At 42.0% G+C, this 22,206-nt stretch overlaps 1 protein-coding gene across 1 annotated transcript in view; it reads right to left on the bottom strand.

Annotated features, from left to right (window-relative positions):
* The window catches only part of CRIM1 (cysteine rich transmembrane BMP regulator 1), a 175,990-nt gene that overhangs the window by 63,281 nt on the left and 90,503 nt on the right, over window positions 1-22,206 (bottom strand). Inside the window, exons 5-7 of the mRNA XM_006910382.3 lie at window positions 11,633-11,754; window positions 3,135-3,317; window positions 550-747 (exon numbers count right to left, since the gene is read on the bottom strand). Coding sequence (XP_006910444.1) covers window positions 550-747; window positions 3,135-3,317; window positions 11,633-11,754 — 503 coding nt within the window. The remainder of the gene's footprint in view (window positions 1-549; window positions 748-3,134; window positions 3,318-11,632; window positions 11,755-22,206) is intronic.

Here is a 22,206-nt window from a genome sequence, read left to right as displayed (position 1 = left end):
TCTCCATTAAATAGACTGAGGCAGTGAACGTAGGTAACCAAGGCATAAGTAAAAGCCTGAGAGAAAGCCACAGCCATTGTGATATCAGCAGTAGAATGGATCTCAGAGTGAAGACACTAGGCAGTGAAGACTGCCTCTGAAGGTTCCAGGTTTTTTTCTATCTGCCAGGACTCGGGCTTATGGAAGCATTACAAGTCAAACATGCTATGCTTGAATCATGGGTCTTATTTCCAGCTTCATTCACTGCACTGACCTTCAGATATCAGTCAGACTTGAAGTGAATTGAATTAAAATGTATATATTCTTATAAAATATTCAGATAAGCATATCTGCAGTGGTAAAATAAAAACCACACGATTCTCGCTGTAAATGTGCAACATTTCCCCCAAAATTATGAGTTTTGGCTGTATGATAAATTTCTCTGCAACTGGTAACAGCATGAAGCAGACATCATGCCCGAGGAAATAAACAACAAACAAGAATGTACTGGTAGAAGCTTATCCAACACAAAACGTTCTCCAGGGACTCATTAGAATCTACGAGGTTTACCTTCACACACGGGGCAACACTCCCCAGGGACTTTGACGGGGTTCATGCAGCTCTGTCCACAGGCTGTTGCAACGCAGTGGGGTTCTCCGTTGATGCACTGGCAGAATGTACAGTCGTCTTCCCGCCAACGGTCTCCATGGGCGCGGATCTGGCCGTTGGCATAGCAGCCAGCAGGGTTATTAAAAGGATACACTGGATCTAAATGAAAACGTGAGTTCAGAGTAAGATCGAGGGCATTCTAAATCTTATCTCTGCCTGCATCTAGAGATACTTTCCCCCAAGTTCTAGTTATCAGCAGTTCTTTTCCAGCTGTGATCAGCAGAAGCTCAGGGTTTCATGAGGTGTCTCTAGGGCGACAGGGAAAAGCAGTTATCATACTGAATTTATGTCCACCCATCCTGACACTGCACACAGGACAGGGGATCTGTGGCATAAAAACCAACGTGCAGGTGTTATCACTTCATAAAGCTGCACAAGTTTGGGCATACAGCTGTGGGTTGATAATTAGAAAACTCAGATCCATTTTAGGCTCTGACAATGTCTTCTGAGCTGTCGATTTACATGTTTAGCACACCTCAATTTTGCCACCTGTAAAATGGAAAGAATAATGCCGCCATCTAACTTAGAGTGATACTATTACTTCTAGGGCTAACAGACCTCTACCTTCTGGCGCGTGGAGGTCCAGGTGGACAACAGTGAGGAGTATATAGCAGGCTCTCACTGTGGCTTGTTCATGACAAGGCTGGTTTAGACATACCATAGGTCTCGGCTTATGCCCTGGAGGAAAGACTGTACCCCTACGCTCTATTTCTCCCCATGAGCTGAGCAGTCACGCAGCAGCCAAGGTTGCGGGGCAAAAGTAGCCAAGGCTACTGTAAAATAAAATGTTTTCTGAGGCTACCGACCAGGACATAAATGCTGCATACACAGTTCCCAAACATTATTATAATGAGAGCAACTAGATGAATCGCATAAAGTCTGGTCTCAACAAGCAAGTGCTGCTGTGCTGGGAGGGAAGTCCATGCGGTGTTGAGCTGGGTCCTCTTCATTCAACAGGTAAGAGGGTGTTACAAGGAGTTCAGAGGCCAACATTTAAAATCATGCAGTCACCGCTTTCGAAGGGCAGTGAGCCACACACAGATGGAAGCGGCCAAGAGACCTGAGTTAGATGAGCCTTTTTAAATTTCTTTATAAAAAAATATTACACCGCATACTTCATTTCTACTTTGAGCCTGGATCTGAATTCCAGGAAGTGAGACATAACCGGATCCAAGCCCAGACAACTCATTATGAGTATTACACAGAGGTTCATATCTATGTTTTTACACCCCTAACTGCAACAAACTGGGGGTAGCTAGGGAACGAATCAATAAGGAAGGTTAAGTTTGATGTGGTTTTTAAAAAATCCTAATGACCCTAAAAAGTGAACCCTCTTTCTCCTACATAGGCTAAAATAATTTCTAACAGGAGAAAGGACTTCACTGTCGTGAACACTTGTTCAGTGTTAGGAATGTAGTTTATATACTTCAAACATTGTCAGATCTTCCATATACTGTGGAAAATATAGCTCAAATATTGAAAAGGATTTTAGAAAAACAGAAAAAAGTACGGCACATGCCACAGGATTTTCGTGTGCAGAGATAAGGGCAGGATGAACTTCAGGCAGAAGACTGACACGCCTGACTCCAGACCGAAGATCTGTGGCCGGGTCAGGACGAGAAAGTCCACATGACCTTCCGGCAGGGGAAACGGTGTGGTGTGTACAGACCAGAGGCACAGTCAGGCAGAGGGTGCTTCACTGTAAACTCAGACAAGTGACTACCTTCCTGAATTTTAGTATCCTGATCCTAAAAAGGTGTGGGTTATAGTGAATGAAACTGAGTTATCATTCTGAAATGTTTATTATTTCTGAATACCACACGTGAGAGGGCAGAGCCTGTTGAAGGAACATGGAACTATTAATTCTTGGAAAGAAGACGGGAAGACAGAGAAAACAGGCTCCTGAGAGCCTTCTGCCTAGGGCCACACCTGACACGTGGCTGGACCTTGAGCCGATGTCACCACCATGCCACATGACCCTCTCACACCATTCATTTTCAGAAGGGGAGCAGCAGGGTCCTGACCCCACCGGAAGGGGCATGGGTACCGGAAAGGAGGCAGGGCAAGCTCTCCTCTGAGCTGACTGGCTGAGACTGTCAGTGACAAGGGCTGTCTTGTCCCAGCTGGGCAATCTGAGGAGCACGGGAGGTGGATTTTAATGTCAGGGTGAACGGAATGTCCCCGGGACTTGCTGAGGAGCTGCTAGAACTGCAGGGCAGGAACAGAAAGCACCGTGGGACATCTCACGCTGACCTGTGGAAACTGGTGACCTGCTGTCTACACCAGGGCATAACTTCCCTCGGGGAAGCATTTTCACACGGTCTACCTGGCATTATTGAAGTCCTAAAAGATAGACCAGAAAGTCATTAAAAAAAAAAAAAAGAACTCCTTCAATATTCCTCTATTTTGGGGTGAGACTGAATTAGGTCAATTTTGATATAAAAACTCTTGAGCCATGAATATTCTTCAGTTAGCACCTGTCTTACCTTCGCACACCGGGCAGCACTCCCCTTCAGGCACGTAGTACCTCTCGCAGTTCAGCTCCCCGCACTGGGCAGTGAAGCAGATGGAAACGCCCCCTTGGCATCGGCAGAACCGACAGTTGTCCATTCGAAACATATCTCCGTCATTATACTCCACATTGTTGAATACACAGGCTGGCTTTGTTTCTGAAAGGAATTCACACAGACAAGGCATATTCAAAGTCACTTTTGAGTGATGTCCCTTTGTGTTTTTCAAAGAGCCTCCAGAAAATTCTGTCTGATAGCGGGAGTAGATAATTTGATGGGAATTTACTAAACTCGATATAATTTTTTTTGTGCAATATTCTTATCTTCCTTACCCTGAGGAATCCAAACTCCCCTTAGCAAAGTCTATACTGACTTTCCCCTTCTCCCAATAAAGGGAGCCATTTGACCATGAAACTCACACATCTGACATGTGTTTTAAAGAGATTACATTTGTTTTGTTAAGCCATTCTTTACCCCAAATAAATGATCCTATCTTCACATTAGGCTTTGTTCTGCTTCAAAAAATTTATCCAAGCCTTTTAGGAGGTGATAGCTTTCTGTTCCTCTAACATCTTCTCCTAAATTCTTTTTTCTCTCTATGAGGTTTAGTAATTTGTAATTTGAATAGTACTTGGCCTTTAAGTACATTGCTTCATGTAATCCCAATAACAAAGGTCTGATGTAGATATTATCCCAATTTGAGAAGTGAGGAGATCCTAGGTAATTTGCTCAAAGTCACATGTATGGCAAATGACAGACACAAAAGCAGTAGCTCCTCCATTGAAACCTGGTGATCTTTCCATCGTGCTTCACAGTTATGTTCTGCTAAGAACTCAAAGCCCTGCATTTAGAATTCTCATCAATTCATTTAGAATTCATACCAATGATTGAAAATGTGTTCCCTGCCCTGAAACACTTTCCTTAAATTCATCCCTTCTCTTTAATTTTGGTTAAAAGAACTCCTGCCAAAGATATCACAAGAAAAAGAAAACTACAGATCAATAGCTCTTATGAATATAGATATAAAAATCCTCAAAAAATTAGGAGCAGACTAATTTTTTAACATATAAAAAAGATTATATACCATGACCAAGTGGGATTTACTTCAAGAATGTAAAGTTGGTTTGATATCCAAAAATCAATGTAATATGGCATATGAATAAAGGACAAAAAAATCCACATGATAATCTCAACAGACACAGAAAAATCATTTGACAGAATCCCTTTCATGATAAGAATTCGATTAACTATGAATAAAAGGAAAAATCCTCAACTTGGTAAATGGCATCTATGAAAAATTCACAGCTAACATCTTTAGTAAAAGACTGAATGCTTTCTAAGATGAGGAACAAGACAATGATATCCACTCTCACCACTGTGATTGACCATTGTACTTGACGTTCTAGCCAAGGCAATTAGGCAAGAAATAAAAAGTATCCAGATTAGAAGCAGTAAAACTATCTCTAGTTGTAGATGACATGATCTTGTATACAAAAAACAAAACAAAAAAATTCTACAGAATCTACTAAAAAAACTATCATAACTCATAAACAAGTTCAATAAAATTTCATGGTATAACTGTAGTACAAATAAGTTGTTGAGTTATGAGAACTCTCATAACTCAACAATAAAAATAACCTGAACTGAAAAATGAGCAAACATCTGAATAGACATTTTTCCAAATAAGACACAGAAATGGCCGATAAACACATGAAAAGATACTTAACATCATTAGCTATTAGGGAATACAAATCAAAGCCACATTGAGAAACCACTTCATATGTTTAGATGGCTATAGAAAAATAAGATACAGATAACAAGTGTTGATGAAGAGGTGGAGAAATTGGAACTCTCATACATTGCTGGTGAGGATGTAAAAAGTGCAGCTCCTTTGGAAAACAGTTTGGCAATTCCTCAAAATGTTAAATACAGAACTGCCATATGATTCAGCAATTACACTCCTAGGTATATACCTAAGAGAAACAAAAATATATACCCACATAAAAACTTGTGTACAAATGTTCATAGCAGCATTATTTACAAGACCAAAAAAAAAAAAAAAAAAAAAAAAGAGAGAGAGAGAGGGAAAACAAAGAAACAACCTAAAAGTCCATCACCTGATGCATGGATAAACAAAATGTGGTATACCCATACTATGAAATATTTCTTGGCCATAGAAAGGAATGAAGTTCTGATACATGCTGCAACATGAATGAACTCTGAAACATTATGCTAAGTGTAAGAAGCCAGCCAGTCACAGGAGACCTATTGCATGATTCTATTTATTTGAAATGCCCATAATAGGCACATTTCAGAGAGAGAAAGTAGATTACTGGTTGCCTAGGGCTGGAGGCTTTGGGAAGAAATGGGGAGTAACTAATGAGTTTCAGAGTTTTGCAGGGAGGGGTTAATGAAAGTGTCCTAAAATTGTGATGATGATTACACAACTGTGAATTTATTAAAAACACTGAATTGTATGACTTCACTTAGTAAGTTGCACAGTATATGTTTCAATAAATCTGGTAAAATCAAAATACTCCCCAGCTGAAGGAAGTTCTCTTGAACTAATGCACCCTGATTAATAAATTGGGAAAATGTGGATTAAGATACACACTCTGTGCATGGGCTCCTCTCTCCAACATCATCTCTTAATGTGTCACCTGACTTTCACTGCGTTTTGAGTATATTTACATTTGTATGGTATCGAAGAACAATGACCTCATCTGATTTTATAATAATCCTGCAGAGAAGCCAGAACAAGTATTAATATGCATTTTTCTATAAGGAAAATGAAATTTTAAAGAGATTACATGACTTGCCTAAAATCACGTAACTAGTGTGAAATGAGCTGCATGTATGTATACACAGGTATTAAATGTGCCTATTTGAACCTCTTCCCCCCTGCTTGTTGGATGTGCTATTTCTTTTTCAGAAAATGTTATGTTAAAAAAAAAAAAATCACATTGTAGCTCAGAATTCATCTACATACATTTAGCCATACTAATCTGAACTGAAATTGGAAGGATCTGGGCAGTTAGACCACAAGTTCCAAAACACAGAAAATGGAGTGCTTTTACTAATCAAACTAGCACGCTGTGCAGTGAGGCAAAATATGATACCCCCAACAAAATGCTGAGCATCCATTCAAACCAAAGAAAATTTTTTATAAGCCAACCAATATTAATTGCTTAGTTGCATTAATCAACCACGTCTACCGTCTGGGTGAAGCCACAAATCTTGGCGCAAGATCTGAAGTGAGGAGGGAAGATTCTAGTTATGAATAAAGCTGCTCCAGGTGCACTGGTTTTTATGGTGACATGTGCAGAAGCTTAAGAGGGAGGAGTTGGGATGGATGAGAGGATTGGGCAGCTGTTTCACCAGCCAATGCACGAAGAGCAAGAGCGTGAAATTTAGAGGGATGGAGAGTCCCCAAAAACATGGCCTAGAAAACAGAATTCTTTAGGATAAAAAATCACATAACATAATGAAATTCCTGTTTGATGTTGAGGGAAATTTATAGAGGCTCTTTAGAAAAGTGCATGATAAAAAGGCTGGTCTTTGAGAAGCAACAACCAATTACTTCTTCACCTGTCGGGGAACGATGTGACTCTCAGAACAGTGTGGGGACTATCGCTACCTCTACAAGAGGATAATTTAAATAAACGTGAAAAGGAGAAATACTACAAAGAAATAATTTATTATATAAGTTGTACTTTTCAAAGCGGTATGCATAAAAGTGTACTTTTAGGTTTTTTTTTTTTTTTTTTCGTCTGCACTAAAATTTTATGTTTCTAAGTTCTGGAATCTTCTCTTTGCTCTGTAATGTATTCCAGAACTCCTGAAAAAAAGCCTGATAGCATAGACTGTTAATAACCTCTCCTTCCTGCCAAATTACACTGATTGGCAGATGGTGATAGGTATATAATTTCAACAAAGGAAAAAACTAAAATGTAGAACCTCACATCAGATGTAAAGAAATCTAAACAGATACAGTTCTGTTGCTTTTTCTCTTCAATCCCCCAGCAGAAAATGGCTAATATCTTGCCTCTGGTCTCATTTTACTGGAGAGGTGAGTTGAGCAGGAAGCCAAGTGGGTAGACATCAGAAGCCAAGAGAGAGAGAACTAACTATATGACAGAAGGAAAACGTCTGAAAATTTCTCCATAAATCAACTGCAAATTGATATAATCACAAAGACAGAGTACTTGGATAAAAATCTTTTCTATGGGGGACAGGGAGAGTGTGTGTACTATAGTATACCAAGCAGATACTACTTCAGGATAAGGGGAAGGAGACAATATTTCTAAAGAACTGCAAAAGATTATATTACTCTTAAGTAAAATTAGCTTGATAAGGCTCCAGGAATAGGAAGGGTGCTCAATAAATGCATAAGTGGAACAGTGCTTTAAAGTACCTTATTCTCTCCATTAGTACAATGGAGTAGAAATAGACAGCGAGTCCCTAGAAACACTACTGAGCATTATTGCTTTGCAGACAATGGATTCTCAATAGATATCTTTGTACTAATTTTCTTATTAACTTACTTCAGGTCTGAGTTTTCCAGGCCAAACTTTTACATGAAGATCAAGCCGACTTTGGCTAAGACTCTCCTGTGACTGATTCATTTTACAAGTTAGTGTCTGATGCTAGAAGAGTCAATTATCGACTATCAAAATGTTCTATTTTATTTAGATTTTTGTGCATCTACATTGGACAGCTTATGATATTAAGCAACCAAATGATCATTTTTACATTCTATGTCTGAGATTTCAAACCCTAAGACCTCCAGGAATGACAGAGGTGGGCCAGTGTAAGGCATTAGGGTGTAATGGGACAAAATAGAGGACCCAGGCATCTAAAAGTAAAGGCTGTTACTCAGCTCCAGCTGACTGATGATAATGCTTTTGTTGGTGGGCTGGAGCAGACACAGAACTGTTTTTTGAAGGAGATCTGGGATTGTTCCATCACTGCTGTGAGGATCATACTTCTAGGTGATGATTTTGATGACTTCTAAGTTTATGTACCAGGAGTTCGGCCATACCATTTGTTCCTTTAGTTTCTAAACAGGATTCTCGTTCAATGAACGCCTCGTAAGACCTGCCTTCAGCCCTTGTCAGGGAATGTAGTCAAAAACTGTCACAATCTTGCTTACAACTCTACCACCTCTCTTAAACCAAACCAAAGCAAAGCACATAGAGAAGTAATATTTATGGAGAATGTTCTCTTCATCTATTCATCCAGGTGAATATTTTCAAAACTCAAGAGTTCTTAAATCCTCTGTGAACATTTTTAAATCTTATTTTAACATGTACCTTTAAAAAAATAACATAAGCACACGGATCATCCTCATGGCAGCTTAGAAACAGCGCTGCCATGCAGTCTCTGTGTCTGCACACAGGATTAGTTATGTTAACACTGTCCTCCAAACTGGGCTTTCTACATCTGTTCCTACACATTGGGATGTTTTCAAAATTAAGAGAGGGTGCTCGAGGCATCTAGGTTCTAGCTCTGTCGTCAAACTGACCTCTGAAAACTGCTTTCACTGAGTTGCATTTTAATATTTTGCTTTGCTTTTTTATTGAGAAGAATAGCCACAGGAAACCAGTTTCTGCATTGGCGGTATTAAAGAAACTGAAGACATTACCTATTGCATGATCCAGAGCACTTAGGTTTCCATACGAGAAGACTGTCCCCCTGTCCAGTGGGCTTCTTTCCTTTCAAAATAAGAATTGTGGATCTGACTCTTGCTTCCTTTTCTCCTTGATGGCCAGGAAGCTGGGAGTCTGCTTTGATGATTGCCTCCAGCGATTACACAGATACTTATGGCCTGCACATCTGTGGGCACTTTCTTTTTGCTTTTTACTTTCAAATTCTAAGTAGAACTTTATGGTACTGATTCTCTTTCTCACTGATACTTTACCACTATGTTACTGTATCTGTTATTACTGTAAAATTGCCTCAAATCCTTTGTAGATAAGCAAGGCTTTATATAGATATATAGATATACACACACACATATATATGTATATACACACATACACATACACACACATACACACACACACACACATACAATAAACCTCTGCTTTTTCAGGTGATGATAATATATGAGGGTGGGAAGGAAGGTGTGTGCACATGTGCATGCATGTATGTATATGTCAAAAGAACTAAAATACAGACTTTGAGACTTTGTAGGATTATGAATTTTCATTGTATTATAGTTTCTAGTCTCATCTACAACTGAATGACTAATATAGTAAAAGAGACACTATAGCAGGACAAGAAATAAAGCAAAGATCACCCAACGAGTTTATGGTAGCAAAAAAGGGCCACCACCAGAAACACTGACTGTGGTTTGTTGTCTCAACTATTTCTCACAGTAGACGGCAAGTCCTGTTCCTGAAGTCAGATCTCTAAAAAGTGAGGCTCTGAGCAGGGGCAGGCCCTGAAGGTTAATCCAATGCCACCGAGGTGGGGGTGCCGTTATTAGCTGTCCAAGTCACATCATGTTAGCGTGAGATACAGAGTTAACATCCTGATAAGGCATGATACTTGGGTTTCTATTGGAAAGAAAAAAAGGAAGGATCGATCTGCTCTTCATTACCCAGAGGACAAACAGCAAATTACATTGCTAGAGGTGGTATTTCTACAAAGGATGTGAGCTTAAAGTGTAGGGCAGTAAAAGGTGGAGGATCCCCACAAAGTAACCTTCTGTGGGCTGGTATTAAACGGCCGGCTCTAAAGGGAACTAAGATAGTATGAATCAGATGACTCACTTGCTCACTCAACAAAATCTGGATGCCCTCTGTAAGGCAGACTACATGCTAACATCCACAGACACAAGGATAGACTCCCAGTCCTCTGGCAGTTCAGATTCTAGGATGAGACAGACATGAGGGTACTTGCAGAGTGGTCAGTACTGGAAGAAATAACATCTGAGATGCTGGAAGCCCAAAGTAAGGAACGATATTTCTGTCTCAAATGGTACAAGTTAAATAATCACACAACATCACCTACAATCAATTAAGCTGCAGTGGTGCCATAGAAAAAGGGTCTGCTTGGCCATTTCCTTATGTTTAACAGACACTACTACTGCCTGGACCACAATATGGGTGGCGGAAAGCACTGAGATTTATTTATGCACATGGAACCTTTTCTGCACTTGTGCTTGTATTTATAAGGTCTTTAACTTAAAGTCAGGAAGCTCACTTCACCTTGTCTATCTCCCTGGAATGTCCAGAGGAGTGTCTTTGGATGTGAACAGGAGGTGGGGATACAAAACAATAAGACTATTTGCCCTTGAGTCACAATTCCAAGTGCTTCACATATAAAGCCTCATTTAATTCACTGTTCTTCACTCCATTTTACAGAGGTGGAAACTGAGGCCCAGGGAGACCAAGAATTGCCCAAATTACGTAGCTAGTAAGTGGAAGAACCAATTTTCAAACTGAGATCATTTGGTTCCAGTCTATGTTCTCTCTCAACCACAAAGCTATCCAGTAAGCAAAGCAAAACAAAACAAGATGTGGTCATCACTAGATTGAAAACCAGAGGACACGATGAAACAGGACTCGACCGTAATATAACCTTTCTTGTCGGGGAGGGGAGGCTTGAGAGGGAGCAGAGAATCTTTTGAACTCTAATTTCTTATAAGTAGTAGTTACTGAGGACATTTCCGTATGTATAATTTTATTGTATTTATCCAAATCCATCTTCATTTTCCTTGTGAGTCTAGGTACTAACTAAATAATGTGCTCTACAATTACTGACAAACCACTTGCCCGAGTTTTATTCTTTGTGTTTCTTCTGAAAACCCTGAAGGAGGGGCATGTTTTAGGTTGTCCTCCCTTCCAGCCATCAGAATTCAATAAACACCCTGTCACCAAACACCAAGCCCTCTCATGAAAGGTGAAAGGGAGAGGTGGATTCTATTTGAAGGAATCTTGTGACCGGAGAATCCTTTTTCTGGCCCACAAGGTGCAAGCCGAAAGCAGGCCAATGCTAATAATGGCCAAGCACTGGTCACACATGTTCCCTCTAAGTGGGAAAATGCTAGAGGAACAGTGTCTTTTGTTTCAAATCGTGGTAGCTCCAACGTGCTGTTAGTTCTGTAGATCTCATCCTGACAGCAATGGGACGAGGGGGCGAATGACAGTAGAAATATGATCAGAAGTTCCATGACCCTTTTCTTGGAATCCTAAAATCGTTATACTAGTGAAACGGCAGAATATGACGGCTACATGTAATCTGCTATTAGATTTCTAAAATTCTCTTTCTGGTGGATGGAATGATGATTCTCTAACTTCCTTTACTGCACAGTGGGATCTTAGGCAAACCTTCTTCCTGAGCGAGTTTCATCAAGTCCCTGAGTATGTTCTCTGCCTTATAAAGACAGCAACAGCTAGATTGAACCCTCCCGCCTCCTCCTCCTGCACAAATGTACACACTCTGAGAACAAGAGAAACCCCACGTACCATTAACACATTCAAAGACATCACAGCACTTTCCAGGTGTCCCATCTCCACGAGAGACTATGCGGGGAGTGGATCCCACCTCACACACGGGGAAACCACATAAGCCAGAGAGACACTCGCATCTGAAACCAAAGAAAAGGGAAGGAAAACCCCATGAATAAACAACAACATAGAAGTCGGGAGACCACGAAGTGGCTGTGCCAAACTGACTCCACTATGTGACACTGTCCTGTTTATCTGGTGCCACTGGGGAGGGGGTTCTAGCATAATGTGCGTTCCACATAACTAAGGCTCATCTCCTTAATATACACCCAGATTTTTAACTTTAACCATTTTGACAGAAATATTCCTAAAATCATTACTTTAATTCTTACTTAAGTAGACCAGTACTGAGCATAACATTTTCTTGATGAATCAGGGCCATTTTCATATGCATATATTACTATGCTATTCCATAATTCAGTGATGCTTGCACAGGCTCCCACAGAATGAGTGCTCCTGAGTTCAGTGGCTCCATGTTGCTGCTTTGTTGCTGACTGTTAGGCATTTTTCAGAAATTTGTCTGACTCTTCTTTCAACTACTAAGTTACTAGCTTTTCAGTCTGTGTGTGTGTGTGTGTGTGTGTGTGTGTGTATGTAATTGTGTCATTAATTTATAATTGTGAATATGGAAAAAGAAAGATCCTGACTGAAGACTGAGGAGTTCTTTATAAAGGGCATGACCTGTGGCACATAAGTGAACTCTGTGAAAGCTGTTTGGAAGATGAAAGTCTTAATTTTGGGATCTTCTTAGCTACACATATGCATTTCCCTCTATATGCACAAATGAGGTAGGTATTCCATGAACTGTAAGCTAGCTCTGCTGGCTCTCACCCTTAACTTCAACTCTGCTGTGAAACCTGCCTAAACATAAAAAAATAAGAGGCGGGTAAAAATAAGAAAAGGAAAACATGTTAACTCCCTGACACTGATCTGTAAAAATGAAATAGGAGGCAGGAAGTAAGCAGCTCAGGGCAGCAGAGGGTCAGGATGTAAACGTAATACTAGGAAGGAACAGCCAGGCTCCTGCTCTGCGGCTCCCTTGGGGATGGAGGTGTTGTCAGAGGGTGGAGAGGATGACTAAGGGGTTAACCAGGTTGACAGGAGTGAAAGGAAGGAGTCCTAAAATGTATAGTGGGGGTCAAGATCAGGGAGAGGGTGACGTCTCAGCAGGGAAGGGCTATTCACACATTCGTTAATTCTGTATTATCCTCCATTCCTACATAAGTGATTGTTTCGTTGGTCTATTGTTCTTTATATCATAAATAAAATGAGCTTGTGGTCCAGGAGAACCTCAATGACCAGGCCCAGAGGTTTAATTACATTTACAGTTAACTACAGAACTAAAAAGGAAACAAATTTAAGTTAAAACTTGTACCAAAGATCATTAAAGCCACTGGGAAGGTGTGAATGACCTCCCCCAAGGACGTCCCTCCTCTCAGGCTTCCTCTATGTGTGTGTGTGTGTGGGGGGGGGCGCGTTATATTGGATTACAGGGAGAAGAGGGTATGAGATAATTAAAGTTTTGCTGTAATGGTATTTCTGCCTGTGGTTTAAAATAAATGTCTGCTTGTTTTCTGTGAGTGGAGCTGATCACCTTCTAGGACTGAGTAAATATGAACTGGGTTTTTTAGTCCCTAGTAAGGTTATCCTATAGTCTTTCATTTTTATGTGCCCACCCACTGCAGTATTAAGCACTTAATCATAACATTGTGATATTACAGTAGCAATGTTCTGCTTACATTTATTACAACTGACATTCTAAGTATCAAGAGGCCATGCCCTGATCCCAATATCTGGATGTGATTACAACGAAAGCATCCTGCAAGAATAGCTGACAAACCTTTTCTTCCTCATCTTCTGAGATTCATTCACATTTTGCCCATTGATGTGTTCCAGGGAATCATTCTAATTTACACACCAAAGAGAATACATCCAACCAAAATACCCCTCTGTAGATGTTGCCCTTCAACCCTTCAGTGACCTTCAATGAACACGTATGTGCCCTTATGCACCAGGCTCTCTGTTAGGCTGTCAGAAATCACGCCAACCTGAAAACCAGAACTAAGCTGCCGTAAGTCTTTTTTCCCCTTTTACATTGGATCTATTTCCCAATATTTAAATATCTCGTTTTCCTAGATACCCGCACAGGCTGCCTCCAGCAAATTGCAGATGACCTGAAACTACCCAACTGCTTATTAACCCGCTTGGAGAAAGAAAACCTTTTATGCCAAAGTTTTATTGCTAAAGCAGAATGACTGCATATTAAAGATCTAAAAATTCGGATGCCCTGGTTCTTGCCGGTGGCTTCCCCCCAGCATCTGTCTCCGTATCTGCATCTTCCTTGGCGAGACCTCCCTTCCTACCTGCTGCCATCTTCTCACAACTTCCCCTGAACCTGACATTAGCAGATTTTAAAGACTTTTAGCACCTTAATAAAAAAAGAAACATACAAAGGAACCAGAAAAGGTGAAAATCTAGGTTCACGTCAGATATCTATCAAGCAACTAGCTACGGCGTTGAAACTTTATGAAACTGCAATTTTTTGCAGGTTGAAAATAGTCAAATTGCAGTTTCAGATAGTTCGACACAACTCATCTGAATTACCTTTTGACAGATACGTCTACACTCACTCTGTCAGGTAACAAATGAGGGATCCTTATCATCACCCTTATTTGCCAAGGAAAGTTATTATGTCTACAAATTAGGTGAGTTCACGGTAGTTTTTAGCAGTCTTTAATAAAATTATTCTAGATTCTCTGGTTTGCCAACATGGGAAGTAGGTAGCCTTCCTTTTTACAGATGAGAACAGTGAGGCACACAGCTTCAGTAACTGACCGGAAATAAAATAGCATTTCCTGTCCTGTATTTTCCACTAGAAGAGAGTAGACTTTCTTCTATCGAGTCACTAAGTTAGAAAACAACTGAAGCATGCGAACTGTATCTCATTCTTACCACCTTTTCTCTTCATTTTTATTTTTGTTTGTCTTCCCACCCCAACCGTCCTCCTAACTTTTACCCCCATGCCTGCAGAGTGAGCAAGGAAACGGAGAAAAGTGGGTTAGTGGCGGGAGAAGCAGACTAAAGTGAGGAAGAGAGATGCTTACTGTTGATGTCACCACTTGCCCCTCCCTTCCGAAACCCTCCTTGCCTCAGTTTCTAGGCTATAACTTGGTCCCCACCCACCAGTCTCTCCTTCTCTCAACCCATGCCATCTCCATCCTATGGCTCAGTTCCTGTACTTCCGTGGTCAAAAATCTTCAATTACTACTCACTTAACTGATCAATTTCTCAGCCTAGCATTCGACACTCTCAGGTTCATAGACTGGTTTTCCAATTCTCTCTTCGAGTATTTCTCTCCATTATCCATATGCTACCGTTGTACTTCTATTCTCCAAATAAGCCTCGATTTTGCTGTCTTTGCATAGCTCGCCCTATTCCCTCCTCAACATTCCTCCTCCAGCCCTTACCTCCAGCTGTTTGTCTAGCTACTATGTGCTTCTCTAGGGCAACCTCAGATAACAGCTCCTCTCTGAAACCCCAAATACCCAATGTTTCTTAAGGCCCCTTTCTCACTATTTTGCAGTGACTTGAGCACTCATCGTGCCACAAGCTCTCTTAGTATTTATCACATACAGTCATTAAGTAAATACTTCTTAAACGAAACAGAACTAGAGATGAATAAAATAAGAAAAAAAGCGATAGTATATGAGCCAAACAATAATGACAACAAAAACGAAGTGAGAAGGAGAGCACTGAGATTTCTATATGGTTAACTCGAAAAAAAAAAAAAAAAAAAGTACCTAAGGCAGAGAGCTCTTTGCATGATAACTTAAAACAGAAGTACTGAGGGCTTTTAAAAATAATGTTAGAAAAAAATTAATTAAATAAAATTCACCCTTTTAAAGTCTGTAATTCAGTGGCTTTATATTCACAGGGTTGTGCAACCATCACCATACCTAATTTTAGAGCATTTTCATCACCTCGAAAAGAAGCCCTGTGCTCTTCCCATCCCCCCCTCCCCGGCCCCCTGGCAACCACTAATCTATGTTTTGTCTCCATGGATTTGCCTATTCTGGACAGTGCATATAAATAGAATCGTACAATATATGGGCTAAGGGCTTTTTAACTTTAAACAAGAAGCAACCTGTATTTGCAATCCTCCGGGAAAATCAAGCCTCTCATGTTATCCTCGGTATTAAGATAACGATCAATCAAGGCAGCATATTAATAAATGTTTGCATAATGTAATCACAGCTGCAGCCAGGTGGCTTGGTTAAGCTGCCTTTTTTTTCTCCTGAGTAGGTAATAGATTCAGCTGCGTGGGCATCTGAGTGCCCGAGCACGACGACGAACAGCACTCAGAAAACCATCCAAGCCCCTAGAGGGCACTCCCCTCCTTAGGAGGCCCATGCTGCTGGTCTGTGAGTGGAAAGGCAGTGCAAACACGCTTTCCCTTCCCGTCATTTGCTTCCTGGACTCCACACACAGTCCCAGGCAGGCCAGAGTCCTGGGACAGCTTACAAGGTGCTTCAAGTCTGGCCTCTCCTTATCCTTTAGCTTCCAGATTCTACTGGTTCCTCCATATGTCCCGCAGTTGAGCAGTGATGGTCATCTGCCATTCACTAAATCCACCCCACACCTTATCACTCAGTGCCAGAGCTCAGGTGTCCACTCTGCCTCAAATCCATGCCTCTCCTGCGCCCCTGGTGGATTCCACACAGCCTTAAGACCGCCCAACCCGCAAGGCCTTCTCTGATCAAAAAGCAACAGGATTAATCTTCCCTCCTCTGGCCTTTAATAGTACACGAGGTACCAAACTCTTGGAGGGTACATGTTCATCCTACAATATCAAAACCCTACTGTTTCTCCAGAGGTTAACCATGCATTTTATAATTTTCATTTTTACAAATTTTAGACCAAGAGCTAAAAGGTGCAGCACTTTTCAAAATTAGTGTGTACAGGGAAAGACTATGGAATTTGTTTAGAATGCAGATTCCAGGGTGCTAACCACAAAGCTCGTTTTTCTGCTAGTCTGGGGCAGGGCTCCAGAGTCTGCTTGTATAATAATCTCTCCAGGAGATTCCACTGAAGGGAATCTGGGACCCAGTTTCTGAGTAACTCTCTTCTACGGGTGCAGGGCCTCGGTCGTCAATTTAATTTGCACTTTCCATTGGAAAAAGCCAAGTATGACTAGTTTTAACATTTTAATAACAATGACGATTATTAGTATTTGCCCTTGATCATTTACAAACACTCCTTCCTGCCTGGATATGGCTGCTTAGAAGTGACAGACACGTGGGATGAAGAAATGAACAGCTTTATTTACTATCCAATACAATCATCCAGCAGAACATGTGTGACCGCTAGCAAGCCATTTAAACTCTGGGATGCTCAGTTTTTTCATCCTTAAAATGAGATGGTTGGACCATAACAAGCTTTCTTCTAACTATAAAATCTCACAATTCTATCACTGCGTCACCGGCCCCATCACCGCCACCATCTGGTCCCGGCTCGTCCCCTCTCCTGCTTCCCAGTGGCCTGTACCATTCCTGGAGCACATCACCACCTCATGGAGCACATCACAACCTCGTGCTCCACGCTTGCTCACTCCTCCTCCTCGCCAAGCACCTAACCTTCACGCTCGCTTCAAGATGGGCCTTCTCTCTGACGCTTTCTGGTGATTTTTTTTTTCTTGGAGAAGGGAAGTATATTTATACATCTACGAGTCATTTTTTCCCTACTAAAGCAGACTAAGCAATGCAGGAGGAGAATAAGCCCGACACTGGCATCTCCATAGCACTAGGCTTGTCTTCGTAACTGTTATGGCTTCATAACTAAGTTGGAGAATCAAGAGTCTGTGTCCCCAGAATGACCAGAGGAACTGTGAAGGATGGACTAGCAGGTGTTGCTGGAAGAGACTCTAGGGAGTAGGAGTCCTCTTTGCCACCCCCATGCTATTTAGCACAGCACAGGAGCACCCCCGGAATGTGCCCCTGAGGTGGGTGCCACGCAGAGCTGAGGGTGAACGTTATTCTAACATTCCCCTACAACAAACTCTTTCTGCAGCGGAGGAAATGCAGAAGCAGCAAACCATCATCTTCCCCAAGCAGACCCACATCCCTGCCCAAACCCTGGTGGGAAACAGTTCACTGAGGCCCTCTGCAAAGGACATCTCCCAATACTGGATTTATGCCACATCTGAACTGAGTGCTTGAGCCCTTCAAAAGAGAAGAACCATTGTCTATAAATCAAAAACTACTCTTTTATGTGTGGGAGGGAGAGCTCTCCCTTTTGTCAGAAAAGAAGGATAAACGAGGAATTAAAAGGGCAAAGTATTTGTACTACTAGGATTCCACACAGTGTGTTAAGGAAATAACTGTCAGCAACAGAAATTATAATGACATATAAAACATTCCTACTCTATAAAAAGTAGCTTCAACTTTAATTAAATCTGATGCACTATCTTTCTACTAATTAAGTTTCTTAACTCTTTGCAGGCATGTGTAAGTTTTAAAAAAGAGGCTGCAAATAAACATCCAGAAGGAAACAGGTTTCCCACCTGAGTGTCCAACTCCCCAAACTACATGGAGCCCTCCCCATGGGTGTTTGTTAGGGTCATAATTTTCCTCGTGTCTCACCATGAGACATTTACGACTTTCTAAGTCACAAACCCTCCTGCGCCCTTTCCCAAGCTAATTGCTGTACGAGCTCCTTGCATTTCTCCAGCCCAGGCCAGAAATCCTGGGAGTCAGCGCGGCACAGAGGCCAGCTCTGGGGATCCTGCGCTTCCTTCCAGCGGCCGTCGCTCCCCTGTCACAGCGGGATGTTACCTGTACACTCTCTACCTTCCCTTCAGAGACAACAGTGAAATCATTCTGCATTTGTTGTTGTTGTTGTTACGTTTTTTTTTTTTTCTTCCTTGGGCGAGAAACTGCTCCAAGATAGAAAAGGTATAATTGAGGGCAATTAGGTAAAATATTCTTTTGCATTTCCTAATATTAGGAATAATAATAAAGTTCATTGTAAGCCCTTAATAAAATGGTTATTATAGCTTTCCTTTTCCTTGCTTTCTTAAAAGGCGAATAATTATGGTTCCCTCCTCGAGGCTGGCATGTGGCTCAGGAAATTTAAGGTGCTAAGTTAAAAGACAAAGTGGTAGGAAAATGGAAGTTGCAAGCCCACACGGTTCCTATATGATCTATCAAACTGCCTTTTAGGATCATGCCCCACAGGAAGCAGGTGTGGTAAGGAGAAGCAATGGCACCGTATACACATTTACCAGCTCGATGTGACTGGCTGGGGAAGGAAGTTGGGCAAGTTGCGAAGGGCCTCAATCCTGGCAGGAGGGGAATCAGAGGCACAGAAACACAGCTGGAAAGAACCCCCGGGGCCAGTGGCCCTGCTGAAAATGTGACAACTGGGACCTGGCAGGCTTTCTGAACTTTGCTCAGCTCAGCCCAACTATCCAGTAACAACCGAGTCCCAGGAATGGAAGGCTCTCGGTCAAAGATGCTGGCACTGGCTTTCAGGGTGGGCAGGATGGCCTCAGAGAATACAGAGGGGACAGGAGTGAGAGATGCACAAGGAACCAGTTTGAAAAAGTAAGCAAAAAGGGAAAACTGGCACGTTGCAGGAGTGGGTTTGGATGTGGAGAGTAAGTTTTAATAAAGCAACAGAAGGTATTCCTGTTTGAGCCAGAATTGTCAACTGCATTAGAAATGCATGCTCTGGAGCATGGAATCTGCCTGTGTATGAACATGCAGTTATTTCATGCCTATTGGCTGCGTGTGCACATGCAGTAGGGCACTAAGCTGGGTGGGGCTGTGCACACACAGGGTCCTGGTCCTCAGTTTAGGGGGTTTAGTTTACGGAGGTGTCAGACATACAATCACAAATGGGAGCACAATGAGATGAGAACTATTCTATCCCCTCCCTGGGGCCGGTGAGAAACGAAACCAATGACATTCTGACTAACCTTTGATTTGAAAACCTGAGCAAAGCCTCCACGGCCCGGGATGCTAACCCTCCTCCAGAGCCATCGCCACCGAAACAGCTGACTTTAAGCCTGTGTCCACGTGGGTCCATGTGGGCTGTCAATTCCCAGGCCTCTCATCCTTGTCATCAGTGCAAAGTGCCACGATCCTCTGGTTTCCTGTACTCAAGGGACTGTGCATCCCCACAGAGTCCTGCTCCGCTTCCCAGGGACTCATCCCTCCATGCCATCCTCCCTGCCTTCCCGGCCTTTCCTTTGCAGGCAAACTCAACACCTAAACATCACCACAAGGTGCGCCACTCAAATCCGTTCTAATGCCTGACTGGCTCCCCCTAAAAACAGTTTCCTTGTAGCCACACTCACTTATTCACCCGGGCTGGAAGGCAGGTCGACATTCTCTAAGTTGAACCCTAGCTAGCCTCGCCCTATGCTGTCGCTTTCCTCTCTTGTGCAAGCCCTCCCTCTCTGCGGCTGTGATTCCTACCCATTTCTTAAAAGGGTAGAGGTTCGAAGAAAGCACTCTAACATCAGTCTTAGGCTTGGGTTCTGGCCACTTAGGAGTTATATGATCTTGGGTGAGTCATCTCTCTCTGAGCCTTGACTGTACCACATGTGGATTAAATAAACAGATATATGAAAAGCACCTAGAATAGTGCCTGGAACACAGAGGCACTCGACACCTGTTAGCTATTTTACGTAATTATAATTTGGAAGGTTTCAGTGTCTATGTGGACAAAACATTTTCACCACCCTGACCTCACTTGATCTTTTGAAATTCAATGACCCTGAAGTGCAGTGACCTCTCCACTTCAGCCACTCGCTCCTAGAGCCACAGCTCTCTGAAACTTCTCAAGTCAAACGTCCTACTCGCCGATCACAATGGTTCCTCCGTCCAGTCCTCTGGTGCCGACAGTCCCACTGCACCGGTTCTTCAGCCTCATATTGTTCCCTGTTCTCCTCAGCAAGGGCCTTGTCCCGATTTTATCTCCTTAACAACGTGGCCCCAAACCCATGGTGTTCTACCTGAGCCACCGTCTTCATGCTGACTTCAAACTTCCTGCCCTGACGTTAAACCCAGAGATGAGAAACCTGAATGTCTCAGGAGTTGGGCAGGAACCCTGGGAGAGTACAGAAATACTAGAGACAACTCAAGAGGGTCTCGGCCCTCCGAGGGGGCTTCACTACTCCTTTCATGTGGAAACGGACAGTCAATGTTGCTATACCTTCCAAATGTTCAAGATAACACCAGATTTTTATGTGAGGCCTCCCAGTTTTTAAATGTTGACTAATTTAAAGATGGCACACACATACAAAAAGGCAAATCAAAGAAAACATGTCTTAGGGTCAAATTTGGCCCCCGAGGCTTCCAATTGCAAACTGTGATTCAAACCAGTTACGTCCTCTGTGCTCATAACCAAACTGCTGAGGGCTGCCGGGGGAAAAGCACACTCCTGGCAGTAGCTGCTTTGCATCGTCAACACTGAGGTCCCTCCTGTGACTAACAGACCTCCATTCATCCCCAAGGATCACTTTTTCCATAAGGCTTTTTTTGACTCGAGGCATAAAGACAAATAGCCGACGCTGTGTGTACACATGTATGTAGGGTGTGTGAGTGGGCACAGATTGTGAAGTGCCCACTTCACAGCATGAGGAAGTGGGGGTGGAGGGAAGGGAGTTCCAGGAAAAGGGATGAACCTACTCCAATTTATAGAGGCAAGAAAGAGTACAGTGTGTTTAGGTTGGAACAAATGGTTCAGCACACCAGGAGCATATTATATTATGTGTTGGGATGAGGACCGGGGGGTCTTGTCGGGGAACTTGCAGGAGACATGGCTAGTGAGACAGGCCAAGGATGGGGAATAAGGGGTCCTGCCTATCACACTAAGAAGCATCTTTAACTGAAAGCAAGAGAAAACAACACATCTTAAACAAGTGATACAGTCTTGCCAAGGGCTTTCTATCTGAGGAGAAAACCAACCGTTTCATATATTCTATTTTCTTGAATTGTAAAGATAGGTGGGATAGTGCTAATGTTTTAAGCTGCAAGACACATGAAAAGATTACAAATCAATGACTACGATAGGCTGGAATGCCCTTTCCTCTTTCTCCATCTGCTGAACTCTGACTCATTCTTAAAGACTCAGTTCAAAAGTCAAATTCGACAGTTTTCCAAATCAGAATCAGTACCTTTTTGCTCTGTGAGCTTATTTTTTTTTTTTTTTTGCACACTTCTATTTCTCAAGCAAGCAGCACTTTAAATGGCAATGATTTACACGTCTGTCTTCCCTTTAGAGTGTAAGCTTCTTGACATCGGTGACTATGTTTTATTTATTTATTTATTTATTTATTTATTTATTTATTTATTTATTTATTTCTGTATTGATTCCATTTATATAAAATTCTAGGAAACAAACTATACACGGACAGAAATCAGATCAGTGGTTTGGGATGGGAGGAAGAGAGGAGGAGATTACAAAGAGACATGAAGTGATGGGTGGGTTTTTGTTTTTTCTTCTTCTAAAAGAAAGGGTTTATTGAG

The sequence above is a fragment of the Pteropus alecto genome, unplaced genomic scaffold, assembly GCF_000325575.1.
Source record: "Pteropus alecto unplaced genomic scaffold, ASM32557v1 scaffold61, whole genome shotgun sequence".
NCBI lineage: Eukaryota > Metazoa > Chordata > Mammalia > Chiroptera > Pteropodidae > Pteropus > Pteropus alecto.
Note: the sequence above shows the minus strand (reverse complement) of the source record. Positions and strands in the feature narration are given on the sequence as shown.